Genomic DNA, 15562 nt, shown 5'->3' with positions numbered 1-15562 from the left:
CCGCGCAGCCCCTACCTTGGTGTACAGCTCGGAGGCTGCCATGGCGCAGCGAGCGGGCGGGCGGCCCCTCTGCGGCAGCCCGGCGGCGGGAGGCGGGCGGGAGGAGGAGGAGGAGGAGGAAGAGGAGGAGGAGGAGGAGGAGGATGCTCAGGCGGCGGCCCGCGCCATGTTGCTGCTACCTGGCGGGCTCTGTGCATTGTGGGAGCGGCGGGGACGGGCAGGGGCGCGGGGCGGGCGGCGCGGGGCCTCCCACCGCCGGGCGGGCGGGACGGGACCGGAGCCCCGGGCATCGCTCTGTGCCACAGCCGGGATTGCTCCTCTGCCTCCCTCACCATCTTTTTTTTTTTTTTTCTTTTCTTTTTTTTTTTTTTTTTTTAATTATTAGTATTATTATTATTTTTAATTAATTTTTTTTTTTTCTCTCCTAGACTGAACAAATCACTCGTTATGTCATCAAGGGCGTTTATAATTCTGGCTGGTCCCAGCCCGGTGCACCGCCAGGCGCAGGGAGCGGTGCGGTCCCTCCCTTGGCGGCCGCCGCTCCTCTCTCAGTGCGGGCGGGGGATGAGCCTTGTCCCGCTGGATCTACACCTGTGTGTGTGTGTGTCAGCCTGCTGGAGCCCCTGCGTGCTGCCGGGCTGCCATCCTACCGCCAGTTATTGCCATTGTGCACTCGGCATGTATTTCTCAGGTGCCAAGTTTTCCATTTCGGGTTTGTTTGGTTTTTTTCCTCTCCGATTCTAATCCCATCCTTCAAATTGTTTACAGCTCATTCGGCCTGATTGCATCTGTCATTCAAACCGTTACTGAAAGCACTGAAGGGAAATGGGTCCGAACGAGTTCCTTCAATAATTAAGTCAATTTTCACCAGGACATGGAGGTACACACCTTTGAAAAGTTTAACAGCAATGTCAAATGGGAATGAAAAGCGTAGTCCACGTTCCAGCAAGGTCTCAAGGTGACACCCAACTCCTTTAAGATTTGTTAATGACTGTTCTGTACAGCTCAGGTTATGGCAAGAGTTCTTTTGACAGCAAAACTGAAGTTATTACTCTCTCTGTTTTACTTTTCCACCTTGGAAATGCATCCTACTAGTCCAAGTGGTCCAAAATACAAAACAAGTTTGAAATAGGTAAGTTTGCCACACTCCACCAAAGTGCTTTTGATTATTTATCCACTCTCAGAACCCAACTGTTTAGCAAACAGCTGTGTATTCAGTGGGCAGGGTCTGCACTGGCCCTGAAACTCACGGCTACCAAAGAAACAGACAAATCTGTTCACAGAGAAACTGAACCATGAAAGCGATGGGTCAGGAATCACTCATCAATTTAGCAACAAGAGAGAAAACTATCCTGATTCCCAAAACACTCCCAATAAATGTTTAGCTAGATTTTCCTGCTGCTATCTAAAGAGAAGGAGATGGAGAAAGTAGCAAGCACAAACAGAAAATAGCTAAGATGAAAATATGTGGCTTACTAAGAGTTGTTTGTAACAGGTGGAGATATATGGCCTTCACAGCTAGGAAACTAAGGTTAGTAAAATCAAAATAGAGATTTAAAAAACACTTGATTCTGCTGGGAGACTTCAAAACAATGTGAACAGAATTTAAAAAATGCATTCCTTCCCATTTTCTGCCAGTATGTCCAGGTTTACCAACCATGACTGCTGTTGCTGTACTCCCAGCAGAACTGGATATTCACTCTCAGTGCTATAAAAAGCCCAGAACGGGTTCCTGGGAACTGCTGTCCTGGTCAGGGGTGAGGTTTTGGCTAAGCAGTTTGCATAGCTGCTCTTCATCTGTCTGCCAAGGCAATCCAGAGAGATCTATACTAAAGCTACCACTCACCTTTCATGGGCAACACTGGAAGAGTAAACAAATGAAGTTTCAGTTTTCAGAAAGGACCTGGACCTCCCCTGTGTGATGCTTCATAGCCGATATTTTGAATCCTTTCCTCAGGATATCAATGCTAATTTCAAAGTCACTCATTGCAGGAGTTCACCTGGACTGTGGATTACTGATCTCAGCCATTCACAGCCGGAGCTCAGGAGCCAAATGTAATTATAAGCCACAGCAAAAAATAGATATCAGAGTCCAAAATATGCTATGATTTGACACAATTTGCATAAACCAGGATTTCAAATCTGCCATTAAGGACATGAATTGGGGGCATTGAAAGTTGCCAAGAAAGAACCTGTTTGTAATGTATCCAGCCCAAATACATTTAAGATGCATCTCCCACATCAAATATTTTTGCTGGCAAGATTTTAAAAGACCTCATCTCTTACCTTGTACAATATCTCTTCGAAAAAAAATTTTTTTTTCAGAGCATAGATCCCAGGGTGTTCCAGATAACAATGTGTAGGTGATGTAACTGACACAGTCCACATGTAGAACTTTATACTGAATTTTTATGCAAGCAGCTGTCCTATCTTTTTTCTTACATCTGTGTTCTGTTCCTATCTATGATCTGTTCAACTGTGGCAGAGAAATTCCCTTCTCACATAGGACTTCCTCTTCTGTTGTCACACTATACAATAAGTAAGCAGTGAGTTCTCTGCCAAGCCCATATTCTCACACTGCAAGGACCAGGCCTGGAGATTTTAGCTGTAGAAAACAAACAGGGCTGGTTTCAGCCAGTACTGATGGAACAGTTAAGAACTCTGAAATGTAATGCAAGAGATATGTAGGAAGAGAAACAATCATGTACCATGCAGGTATGCAGAGCACAGATGGTGTTACTGTAACCTTGGGGACTGAGCTAACTGTGTAATAAATAACACCCCATGGATCTGGAAGCTGTGCAAAGATCAGCACCCGAGCCTCAGGCTGACTGGGAATTTAGTGGGAATTTTTTCCAGCATTGCGGTTCCTGGAAATGTTGCCATATTTAGGCCAACAGTCTAAAGCAATGCAAACTTCTTTGCACCAAGCTGGTTCCCAGACATCCCCTTCATTCAGTGCAAGGGACCCAAACAATCATCTGTTACGGAGTTTTCAAACAATAAGCTTTAATTGCCTTAATAGAAAAATAAGCACTGAAATATATATAAATGTGATTACATTAAAGTAATTCTGTAGTCTAACATACTAGAAACCAAAGCCCAGTCATATTTTTAATGGTACAGAGTAGCAAGATTTAGGATTTAGAAATTTTCCATAGAGAATACCGAAGTATCCGGTATTGTTTAGGAAACAACAGTAAAGATGAGACAAACCTCCACGGTGCAATAAAAACTAAGTAAATCAATTTATTCTGTATACTATACAATGTGTAAGTTTGTAAAGAACAATTGACATTTTTATCACCTTAACATCTTGACTGGGTGTAAATATGTCCAACAAAATGTACTCCTGTGGCCTTTACACAAACACTGTCCTACTACATCAAGAACAATGAGAGGGAAGCCTTTGGTGTTACAGATTTGGGGACATATCTGTGAAGTTGTAATTAATCCACTTAACTATCTTAAATAAAATGTTGGTGCTATCTGCTATTACAAGCCTACATGAGTACTACTCTAACAACTAAACGCTGTCTATCTTTAAAGGCAAGATATGAAAGGGACTGCCAGTCTACAGTGTGGACAGGTTTTCTTTGAAAAAGGCAATTATCAAATGGTAAAACTCATATAATACATTATGTACATCAGTTTGGATAGCTGAGTTATCTTGCTGGAGTAAGCTGAAAGTAAGCATCGATCTGCAGTCATATTCCATTTACTGTTAAGTGACTACTGGACTTAAGTTTTATACAGTGTATAGAATCAAAATAGCTGTGCCTGCTGCTGAGGTCTGTCAGATGTGAAGGCTCATAATCAGTCACTGACCTAGTTAGTATTACAGTACTTCAAATATACACATGGATAATATATTCATAGCTGAATTTGTAGTAATCTTAGGAACTGCAAGTCACTGAGTGAGCATCGGAAGAGCTTGTGTTGTCCAACCAGCAGGACAAGCTGAGTTGTAGCTAAGTGAGTGGAATGTTTAAATTTAAATGGCTATCTTTTTTAAACCTTCCCAAACATCAAGAGAGCTCACCTTAGGGGGAGCTACAGAATAGTGGCACCAGACAATACACAGCAAGTCACTTTAAGTTCTTCAACATTTGTTTCAGGCCCAATCCTATCAAGTTTCGATTTCATTTATACATAGAAAAATAAAGAGGGATTTTCACATTAGAACAAACATTTATAAAAAGCAGCTTGTTTCAGTATTTCCAGTTTCCTTGTTATTCCTCCAGCCTAATTTCTTATAGAAGTCAAGTAGGTCCATTTCTTCAAAGTGTTCTGCAAAAACCACAAATTATTTGTAATACTAGTGGAGGATAAGTAATAAGGACAGGCTTGACAAAGCCCATCTAACTACTAAAAAAGGGCCATACAGACTTGAAAAAAAATCAGGTTACCGATTTTGAAATTCTCTGGAATTGCTTCTCTGAATCAAAAACATTACATAGACACCGTATGTTCTGATCAAAACAGGACCAAATAAAGACTATTCAATTTCTCTTGACCATTTTGTTTGCCTCTAGAAGAGAGCATTGCAGAAGATATGGGCCAGCATTGGTTTTGACTAGCAGTCCTTTATACCCCAAGACCTTTCTGAATATGTCAGCACAAAGTACAAGCTTCTAAAAACATGCATCTTTAAGTGTTCTTATAATATTCACATTGGTGCTTTGTTTCTAGCAGGCTGTTTCCAAACTTTTTTTTAAAAAAAGACATTTAGTAATCTGATCTTTTTGAAGAGTTTCTTGTTCTCCCAAAGACTGTGACCATCTATATGAAAATCAATTATATTATGGATCATACTCCACTTTCAATATTCTGATTTGATTGAACTAACATGTTTTAAATGCATCAATTCACCTGACTAATATCAACTATGTATTTTGTCTATCTAGTACTTTCAACCTTCATCATAAGCATGAACTGGAGTTTGTCCCTATTTTCTGATATGAAAAGTTACCTCTTTCTCAGTAAGTCATTATAGAAGTACTTTTCCAGATATTTGTTTCCACAAAGTCAATGAGGGGCTGCTGTACAAAGAAAAGGAAATAATTTACTACCTCTTCAGGAGTCCAAGAAAAAAAGAAAACATATCCTTCTGCTTCCAGAAGTCTAAAACAGCCCAAAGACAATTGCATATTGAATGTCAGTGAGCCTAGATTTGGTGTTTGCCACGCAGGGGACTCTCTAGAACAGTAAACTTAGCCATAATCTATGCCAACAGACAGAGCATTTCTGCTTTAAAAGCTTAACAACTGCTGAACGGAAAGGGCACTTGCCTGCAAATATAGGTACAAATTCCAAATTTATACTTGAATGCTGGATATCGTTGTGAAACAAAATACACAACTGCAATAGCATAAGGTTGAGTCAAATGTAAATGCGTTTCACAAATTTCAGGTATATAATTTTTACTTTCAGTAGCAAGATTCTGGGCTCTTAGTTTCAGGACAAGACTTTGAAAGATACAGAATCACTTGTGCTTTGATTGGCACATTATCTGCTTTTTAAAATGTAAAACTAATAGACGTTTGCAAAAGGTTGTGCAAAACTATTGTATTTACAAAAAATGGCACAAGAGTGAATTCAACAGTCTATGCACATGCACACTTCATCCACATCTTCAACAAAACTGTGTCCTAAGCTACGGAACTGAAAAGAATACCAGCTTCAACAGGCAGTTGTCAATAAGCACTAGGTTCACAAGAGTTACACCAGAATGGGCAAATATTGCCCAAGTAAAAACTCTATTGTTAAAGCTGAAACAGGTTTAAGGCCGTTCAAGTTCAAAAGCAGAAACAAAATTCAATCAGAGCCCTGTCTTTGTTTTTATACATGCTTTACCATCTAGCAACTTGTGGTCTAAACCTCTATTTTAGACAACAAACCCAAACACGGAAGAAAAACCCAACACAACTGGAGGTTATATTAAATACAAATATGCTGTAATTAAGATGAAATAACAAAAGCAGAAACATTAGAAGTTGTAAAACTTGCGATGTCACTTGCTGGAACCAGTCCTACACTAGGAAATGGGCAATATGTACATTTTCAAGTAGATTACATTGCTCTAACCAAACTTGTCCTTTTTAATCAGTGCATTTTTCTCAACTAGTCCAAATACTACGTTTTACTCTTAACAGTATTCCCTTACAATAGCAGCACATGCTATCGCTACCTGCAAAGCTGTCAGTCTCATGACTTAGTGTAAGAAAGAAAAAGGGGGATGTGAGGGTGAGAAATAACTATTAAGGAGAAATAACAGGAATGAGAATAATCATGCAGTTCAGCTGTTCTCGTCAGCCAGCCAGCTTGCTAGCAACAAGAGATGGTTTCCGCTGTGGAAGGTCCTGTGGAGTAGGAATATGGTCACCAGTCACTTCTGTCTTGTCAGGAGCTGCAGTAGGCAGTTGCTTATTCTTCATCTTTGCTTTAGCCATGTTGTAATCACCAGAATCAAAGTATTTTTGCTAGAAGACAAAACACATATATTTAAAAGCCTGAAATCTTATCAGATGTATACACTGAATTACATTGTTAAATAAATATTTTAAATTTTAAAAAGTTGTAAAATCTCTGTGATTTGTCAAAGTAGCTCTACGTTGATTAAAAAAAGGTCTTTTCAAGACTAGTAAGCACTGACAGCTGAACTCAACGTTATTGTGAACAGTAATCTGAGTATTATTTTTGCCCTGGTTTTCCCAAAAGCTCATCTCCCACAACTGAAACCTTGGGGTTTGCAAATTTTGTTGCAGTGAACGAGTTCTGGTACACACAATAACCAAACAATGCACAAATTAAAGCTGGAGAACAGAGCCTGGCCTATCACACCAGAGATCAAAGTAGCATCCAACTGTGTGCTAACAAGAAAACCTCCTCTCTGCACACATTAAAACAGTGAAACTGTAATCCCTAAAGTTCCCAAACCAATTATTTAGTGAAATCTACTGTACAGTCCCTCTGAAAAGCACTATGTCAAGGAAATTATTATCCCCCATTCCTTTTTTTTCCTGAATACAAAAGTAAATTAAGTTTTAAATTCCTAGTTGAAAAACAGTGCTCCTTAAAAATCAGCAAATTTTTATTAGCATTACTTTTAAGAGTAGCCAGATTTGTCAAAATATTAATTATCTATGCATGTCAAAGCCAAATGATTATTATTTATCCACATCATGGTAAGATGAGGCATGGAATTTCATCCAAGCTCTGCATAAAGTCTTCAGCTGCTCACTGACACATTTTGCAGAAGAAGTTGTTTTGTTTTTACATCTTACCATGAGGTCTACCACTAAGATACTTGTAACCCATGGTTTTGAACAGACTTCTTATGAGGCAAAAAAAATTAGACTCAGGATTAAGATTTACACCACTAACAATCACAACCATCTCTGAAGGGCAGACCACCCAGTCAGATTTGCGCAGGCTCAGTCCTCAGCCATCAGTACCTGCTATGTGTCAGTGCTTCCAGGCAGCAGCACATCCCCACCACAGCCTTTATCCCTTTATCCCATTAGTACTACCCAGCTGCAAAACGCTCAGTGGCAGCAGTTGCTACACAGCAGTAATTTGAGCACCTGACTTTACAGGCCTTTTCCAAAGGGGGAGGAGGCTGCTCAGACAAGACCTCCTGAAAACAGCTTTAAATGCTCCCTGCCAGAGCCCTGAAGTTACTGGATCTGTTTCTCCCATAGTCTATGATACATCTGAATCACACACTTTTATTTATAAACCTTCCCAGTGCAAGCCTTTTGATGGTGTAATCCCTATTTACACCACAGTGTTCTAGCAGTACCTCTGCAGCCTAGACCTCAAGGTAGAACATAATCTGATTTGGAAAAAGGCTTTCCCATTTTGTCCTTTAAGACTGAAGTAAACAAAAGAAACTTTTAAACAGCAACTAGATAATAAGAGAACCATGTGATCTTTAGATGTGATATAGCTGTTAGCACAAATCTTTCTGTGCAGCTAAGAGTTCTAAAAATGCCTCCACAGGAGCATGATGTAATACTGTTCTCATCTACCATTATTCCAGAGAAAGTGTGCTAGTATGATGTGTGCATCAAATGCAGAACATTTCTGGACAGTAAATATGAATTGGCAGAGTGTGTCCTGGCTGCCAAACCAAAGATGATTTGGGCTACAGCTGACCACAAAAGAATATCTGAGAAAACCCACCATCTCTCATGCTTTAGAATATCAATCCATTTATTCCTTTAACTTATTCCTGTATTTTCCTGATTTATTCTAGCTTCTCACAGATGGCCTGTATTTGATCATCCCTTTCAAAACCAACTATGTCTGTCCAGGTGTCTTCCTGCCAGAAACAGTATCTGAAAGCACACACACCACCCTCACTGTTTTAACTCTCCTCAGGGCAGGCAGCCCTAAGTATACCAGAACCCCAATCAAGTAAAGAAGCCTCCTCATTTAAGAGACTGAGCACACTAAATCAAAATAATAATAAAATAAATGGAATAGTTATTATCACCACATCAGGAACTGCAGGAGGCCTATTATGAATTGGAATCCACAAGTTCATGCCATCTTTCATCAGAGTAGCACAAGTCAATTAAGATGGCCATGGATCTGTCTGTGCTCAAATCTGAAAGTACTTGCTGCAAGAGCCTTTGCATTCAATAGTGTGTAATTAAGATGAAGATACTGTACAGGCTGTCATTGCTGGTGGTGAGATTCTCTCACATTTGCACCAAGTGCAAGCAGTGATAATTCCTTTATGGCTATCAATCCTTACTGAGTGAATGCTGGCCTGTTTTCCTGAGATATCATCACAATACAAACTTACCACTCCCTCCTGTGTCCACACAAACCCTGAACCCAGTGAAGGCTCAGCCAGGCTCCCTTTGGCCACGCAGCACCATAACTCAGAGGGAGTCACCTCACCCACCACCTGCCCAGGCCCAGCAGCCATTAACTCTGCTTCAGACCTTCCAACTTGTGAGACAAAGATTATCCAAAAAAACTGCCAACACTAACAATTCCCAAGAGATGTTACCAGATACACAGAATTAGATCATCACTGAACTCCACCAGCTGGTTTGATAAGGATTTATACTTGGAATCATTACGTGTACTGGAAGGGCCTAGACAACAGTAAAAAAACCCCACAACGGTGTGACAGCAACGAAAGCACCACCAGAAGCAGTGACATTCTGCTTCAGGATTATTCAAAGAACAGAGTCCTAGCATGCCTGAAAGGCATTACATAATCATTCTATGAATAATTAAACTAAAAAAAACCCCAGTCAAATAGCTAAGAAAATAAGAGACAATAGTTAGATGTGGAACAATACTGAAATATTAACTCACTCTTCATCCTTCTATCATTATTTTTGGGTCTGGGTGTATAACTAGAATTATACAACCATTCTCAAAACACTAATGTCAGATGATGCCTGGTCTAAGAGCAGACACCAAATTTTCATGTGCTAGAAATAAGGATAAAAGGAGTGGACACAATTTTGGGGGCATAAGAATGGGCAGGATAAAATCACTACAAAATAAGGATGAGTTTCTATCCCTTGGTGTATACTATGTTTTTTTCAAGTCTATCACAGCAGCTTCTAAGTTTAATTTTTTATAGCAAGTGTGGTTGAGCCACTGATGCTGTAAACAGCTATCCTGCCAACCTGGCATCTGTTTTGCAGAGACAAATTTTCTTGTGTTTTCTCAAAATGTAAGGTTCTTAAGACTCTTATATCATGTAAAGGCCCATGGAGTAGGAAAAAAAATCACAGGTACAGGAATTTTGGATTTTTTTTGTCTATGCCCTGTGGACAATAACTTACTCCTTTTTGAAGCCTCTTCCTCAAGAAGTCTGAGCCTCCTGGCTTTTGGCCCAGATGAGGGTATCTTGCTTTCAATTTTGCTTCTTCAGCTTTTTCTGGACTTAACACCTTATCCTCCATCTCCTGAAAGACAGTGAGTGACACTGTAAGTGAAACATACAATGTATATTTATGCAGAGCAGCTTTGCAGGTGATACACCCACACACTGCTACCAAGTGAGCATAACAATTATCTGATTAGACATTTTCATACATTCTTTCTCAAATGCTGACAGCAACTGTAGGAGTTCAGCCTCCCATTTTAGACACCTTTCCTGGAGATGCTGAAGATGTACGCACTTCCCTCTCAAAGAAAAGCAATTTGAATTATTCAATCTCGAAAAAAGGGACTCAAATAAAACTCTTTTTTTTTTGGTTAAAACAAGGAGTCCACTAAGAACAAACAAATATTGAATAGTGAGCAAGAACCACTGGACTTTTTTTCCAAATGCCCATTTCATCATTTAGTTGCATGGGCAGATTGGCACTTCCACTGTCACACTGATCTCTGTGGCTGCTCCAGCTGTAATGTGTTAATATTCACTGTGAAACAGTCTCAAAACCATGCCTGCTGTTACATTAATAACAATACTGTGTTTCTCTCTACACATCTATAATTATCCTGAAATTATGAGGATGAAGACAGTTGGGTAGTGCATTTGTGTAAAATAAAATGCCTATTTTATGAGCATACTGTAAAACATGGATGCTCAAAATAATAATTTAGAAATATTTGGCAAAACTGCAGTCTGTTCACTGGCCTCTACTTCATACTCATCTCTTCCATGTCCATGTAGCACACTGATGTATGAAGTACAATTTATTCTATTGGATCGTTTCTAAAATATCTTTCATTCAAAATTGTTGGTTTTTTCCAGTATTTGGCCACAACCTTTTTTTTTTTTAATGAAAACCATTCCTAGTTCAGACAAAATGTATAATGATTTGCACTGACTGCTGTAGCACAGAATTGTTATTATCATCTCAAGTCAAAGAAAGACTTTCAGGCAGGAAGTAAGAACTGCCATTGAAACCAGGGCATCATTCATCTATGACTAAGATTTCATGTCCACTTAGAGCTGCTTAGGCAGCCCCTCCATCCTCTTTTCCACGCCTGTCATCATCCTTTGCATTACATCGATCAGCATGACTGCCTGTACTCCCCAGTTAGGGTTAACAGAAACTAATTCAACAGAAAAAAAAAATTATAATTTTTTTTTTTCTCCCCTTTGGACTGGTTTGCACAGCCTGGGTGACCAGGCAGCTGCACAAACAGGTGTGTTACCACAGCAGCAGGGAGGACAGGGACACAGTGAGCAGGGAGACACTTAAGCTGAACTGCTGAAGAACAAGAGCCACCACTACACTCCCCTATCCCCAGGTGCTCTTTGCTATCTCTTATAAACTGCTCCAGGTTGTAAAGGATTCAACATCTTTCTGGTCAGGTGCCTCAGAAACAAGAATTATAACAGATTTAGAATATAACATTATCTACTTGCTCCATTTGGCCAAAACACCTCAAGGACAGCTTTGCACAATACAACAGGAAACTGAATTAACAGTTCTTCCAAGCAGAAAATAGAAACTCTCATAACAATTAAAGTGACAACAGGAACCAATGCTTTTTATTAGATGAAAATGCAGCTAGGCAATACAATGCATAATCCAAACACAAATAAAGGGCAAAGCTCCCCTGACACTACTGGACACAGACCTACACCATTTCTCACTAGGCAATGCCACAGTAGCCAAGCCCACGGCTCTCGTGCGTTACAAAGATCACGCAGCAGCTGCTCTGCTCTCCCTATTGTGGCTCATCAGAATGCCAACACAGACTGGATTTGCTCAAAAGTAATCCTTTCAGCTCAACACTTTGAACATCTAATGCTGAATCACTGGGTACTCACTGCTGAGCCAAAAGACACAATATCTGAGGGGGGCACATTTTGCCACTAAAAGCCAAAAGGACATATTTTTTTAAGACAAGAGGACCAACAATAAATAGCTTATACAAATATGTATCCACGGAGCATCAAAGGAGACATTTATGCAAACTCACAGGGCTGACAAATTATGGCACAGCAGGCAATCCAAACAAAGACCCCGTGTTACGCATCAATGCAGCTCAAAAGGATACAGAGCACGGCCGCTTCTTCTTGGTGACCAACAACAACTAAGACTCAAAACCCCACAGAACACAAATTAAAGAATTTCAATACCACGACTTGGGGTGTCAAACAAAACCAGCTGATGGCAGGTTCAAAAAATACTTAAGACAACAGTTCTTCACGTAAAATACAGTTAAGGTGCAGAACTCCTTTCTGAAGGATACAGGGAGTGCCAAGAATTTAGATTCAGAAAGCAACTCGATGTGTTCATTTGCAGCTCAGAAGCCTCTTAAACCACATTGCTGAGACCTCGGAGAGTTTTCCTGGGAAGATCTCTGCCTGCACGTCCTGCTCTTATATTCTTCTGAGGACCTGATGGTATTGAGCACTCTCCAAGATGTGCTGCTGAGCCCCGAAGACTTTAGTCCAAGCCACTCCTACATTCAGAACATTCTCCCCTGAATTACAGAAGCAACAACCAAGTGACTAACAAATGACTCGGGAGTGGGCAGAAATCAAGATATACCACGCTCTTCTTCCAAGTGACAACCACACAAAAGTTATAATTTTAGTACTCCACAGGAATCTGACACAGCTCATGAAGTCATTAAAATGATCTACCAGGAAGGCAGTAGTTACCTAACTCACTTAACAACAGCTTTTGCTTTTAATCTTTGCAGAGGTTCTAGCAGCATGAAGTTCTGTACCTGCTGGACAACTGACCTGCATCACTAAAAAGAAGAGCCACCAGCCCTTCAAAACTGGTATGAATGGCTCATCTTTAGCAGAAGACATCAGACAAAAAGCAAAACAGAAAATGGGAAAAACATGGCAACAGCACAACACTAAAGCAAACTGATATGGCAAAAGCCAGTTCAGCAACAAAATGCACCACCTCTAAGAGTTTCCTGAAAAATACAAGCTTTCAAGGCAGAAAGAGTCAACCAAACACACATTCTCCTATGTCTGAAGTTCCTTTGTTTCTGAACTTCCCCCTGCCACTGTCCTGAGTTTTCCCACTGAGAACAGGAAACGCTGGTCTTTGGCAGGTTTTCAGTTTGTACCACTGTAGTTAAAAACCTTCCTGGCTCAGCACAGGCTCCTTACAGCATGTCAGAAAGTTTAGAAAAAAAGCTCTCATCCTGAAAACAGTGGCCCAAAGTTCATTTAGGGGCGCCATCTTTTTCAAGCATAGATATGAATAAGTACTGCAAAATGGGTTGTTTATGTAAGTGTTTCAGAGCTAAGCATTAACCGAGTGAATGTTCAGTTTTGCCTACCCAGACAAACAGTTTTATTGGAGGTTGATATTGCAATGTCATAACGGCACTGATATCACAGTATCAGACCTCAACATAATCTTACAGAAGGTAAAGTTCTATTTTATTGATGTTATATAATTTTTCTTAAATACTTTACCAGAATCAAACCAAATTAGGAGAGCAGCAAGGACCTCCCACCTCTCAAATAAAAGGTAATTTCTCCAAGCAGTGCATAAGCCTGACATTTGAAGACTTTAGTGTGAAAGTTCATTAGGAAAATCAGCCCCAGTCACCTGACTTCATGAGAATACCCTAGAAGGCATTACAATAAACTTGCTGCCACATGTTTAACTATGCTCTTATTACAGAGCTATTCTAGGAGTGCTGCATAGGCCAGGGACTTATTTTTATAGGCTTTGAACAGGAACAGTATCCCTCCAGCAGCCTACCTAGCATGAACATTCAGTCACGCTGCAGAGCACACCTATTTAAGAGCAGATTACAGCCCTGACAAGAAGCTGGTTCTGGTTACTGCACCTATTGAGAAGGTATCATTCCATATTAAGCCCCAAAGCTCTACTTGTGCGATTAACTCGTATTAAAAATTATAAATTATTAAACAAAAACTTAACAGTTGAGGTAGATTAAGCTTTTTTTTTTTTTTTTTTTTTTTTTTTAGCGTCCTTCAAAGCAGTACTTGTGTTTCATAACTTCTCCGGATCATAGCCGCGGGGATTGCAACTGGGCTCCCACAGCAATGACAAGACTAAAAAACAAACGGCTTCTTAAAGTCACAGCACGGCCATCTATGAAAACAGATCCCACCTGAGAAATGGTACAATTATTAGCTACAGAGATGACATAAGAGGGGCACCACAAGATAACCCAGCCAGTTATTCTTTCTAAAATCCTTAACCAGCACAGGTATCCTTAACTAGCACAGGTCGCCGTCGTTGTGATTTGGGTATTTCTGCTCCTGAATTGATTACATTAAAAGCTAAACGTTTCTCAGAACTGAAACAAACGTTTATCCTGCGGATTATGGCTGGTGCCCATCCCGCCGCTCGGGAGCCGAAGCCCATCGCGCAGGACGGCGGAGCCCCCGCAGGGAGCGGGGCCGAGGCCGGAGAAGAGCGAGGAGCGCGGCGGGCCCGGCCAGGCCAGCGTACCCCGCCGATGGCTCAGGGAACACCCGCTCCGGGCCATCGCGGGGCTGCGGCTCCCCCGCCTCCAGCCCCGCACGGCCGCGGGCCCTGCTGCGCCCCACAGCCCGGGGCAGGCGGCGCTCCGAGGGGCGGCCGGGCCCGGAGACGCCGCGGCCCGCGGGGTCCGTGGGCTGAGGGAGGGACAGGCCCGGCCGCGCCGATGGAGGCGGGAGAAGCCCCGCGGGGGCTCCTTGTGCTCCTCGGCCCGGCCACCCACCTTCTGCTCCTCGGCCGAGGCGGGCTCGGGGCTCTCGGCAGACATGGCGCCGCGGCAGCGGGACGGCGGGGCCGGGAAGGAGGGAAGCAGGGCAGGAGGGAAGGAGGCGGGCGGGAGGCGCGGCCGCGGCTCCTCCGCGCTGCTGCTGCTGCTGCCGCCTCCTCCCGCACAAGATGGCGGCGGCGCGCGCGACGGAGCGTCGGCGGGGCCAGACTTCCTCCGCCTCGGCCCCCGCGCGCGGGCTGGGCAGCGGGGGCGGGATCCGCCTGCGCCCCGCGCGTCACGTCCGGGGCCGCGGGTTCGAGGCTCGGCCTCGGAGACCGCAGAGACCCGGTGCCCAGCCCGTTAGAATCACAGAATTACAGAAACATGGGGCTTGGGACAGACGTTCAGTATGGTTCACTCCACCCGCACAGGCGTCACTGTAGCCACTAAACCACATCACCGGCGCCAGAGCTGGACGTCTCAGACACCTCCAGGGACGGTGACTCCACCGCCTCCCTGGGCAGCCGGGGAGTTCCAATGCTTGACCGGCCGAACAGTGAAAATTCTTCTAATATGAATGTGAATCTCCTGTGCTTTAGCTTAAGGCCATTTCCTCTGGTCCCCACCCCAGCTCACCACAGCCCCCCAGCCCTGGCTTGTCGAGGCTGCACGGCCTCCTCTGCTCAGCATCGGTAAAGGGGAAAAAACCTTTACTGCTTGGCTAAAGCTAGTTCTTTTGGCCACTTATAGTGACCCAAATATAAGGAGTTGAGCCCTCAGCAGCATTACTTGAGGATCTCATGAATCGCAGACAGCAGCTGACAGGATAGGAAGGCTCAGTCCATTGGAACTTCTCAACAGGACAGTATCAAGTTATACAGAGTATTTTATTCCCTCCCCATCTACTTTTCACTGTCTGGTTCTTGGC

The 15562-nt window shown here is 42.5% G+C and overlaps 2 protein-coding genes across 10 annotated transcripts in view; both read right to left on the bottom strand.

The window, feature by feature from the left end:
- The window catches only part of MYO5A (myosin VA), a 96797-nt gene extending 96725 nt beyond the window's left edge, over window positions 1-72 (bottom strand). For all 9 annotated transcript variants that reach the window (XM_083871041.1, XM_083871046.1, XM_083871048.1 and 6 more), the window contains exon 1: window positions 16-72. In XM_083871041.1, coding sequence (XP_083727167.1) covers window positions 16-42 — 27 coding nt within the window. In that variant the 5' untranslated portion in view covers window positions 43-72. The remainder of the gene's footprint in view (window positions 1-15) is intronic.
- Window positions 73-3219: 3147 nt separating this feature from the next.
- Window positions 3220-14804, bottom strand: ARPP19 (cAMP regulated phosphoprotein 19). The gene is made up of 3 exons (XM_083871054.1): window positions 14650-14804; window positions 9819-9941; window positions 3220-6482 (listed from the first exon to the last, which is right to left on the bottom strand). The coding sequence occupies exons 1-3, from the start codon at window positions 14692-14694 to the stop codon at window positions 6312-6314; spliced, it is 339 nt and encodes a 112-aa protein (XP_083727180.1). The 5' UTR covers window positions 14695-14804; the 3' UTR covers window positions 3220-6311.
- Window positions 14805-15562: the final 758 nt, after the last annotated feature.

Source organism: Zosterops lateralis, assembly GCF_965231275.1.
Source record: "Zosterops lateralis genome assembly, chromosome: 13".
NCBI lineage: Eukaryota > Metazoa > Chordata > Aves > Passeriformes > Zosteropidae > Zosterops > Zosterops lateralis.
This window is presented reverse-complemented; position numbering and strand designations above follow the sequence as displayed.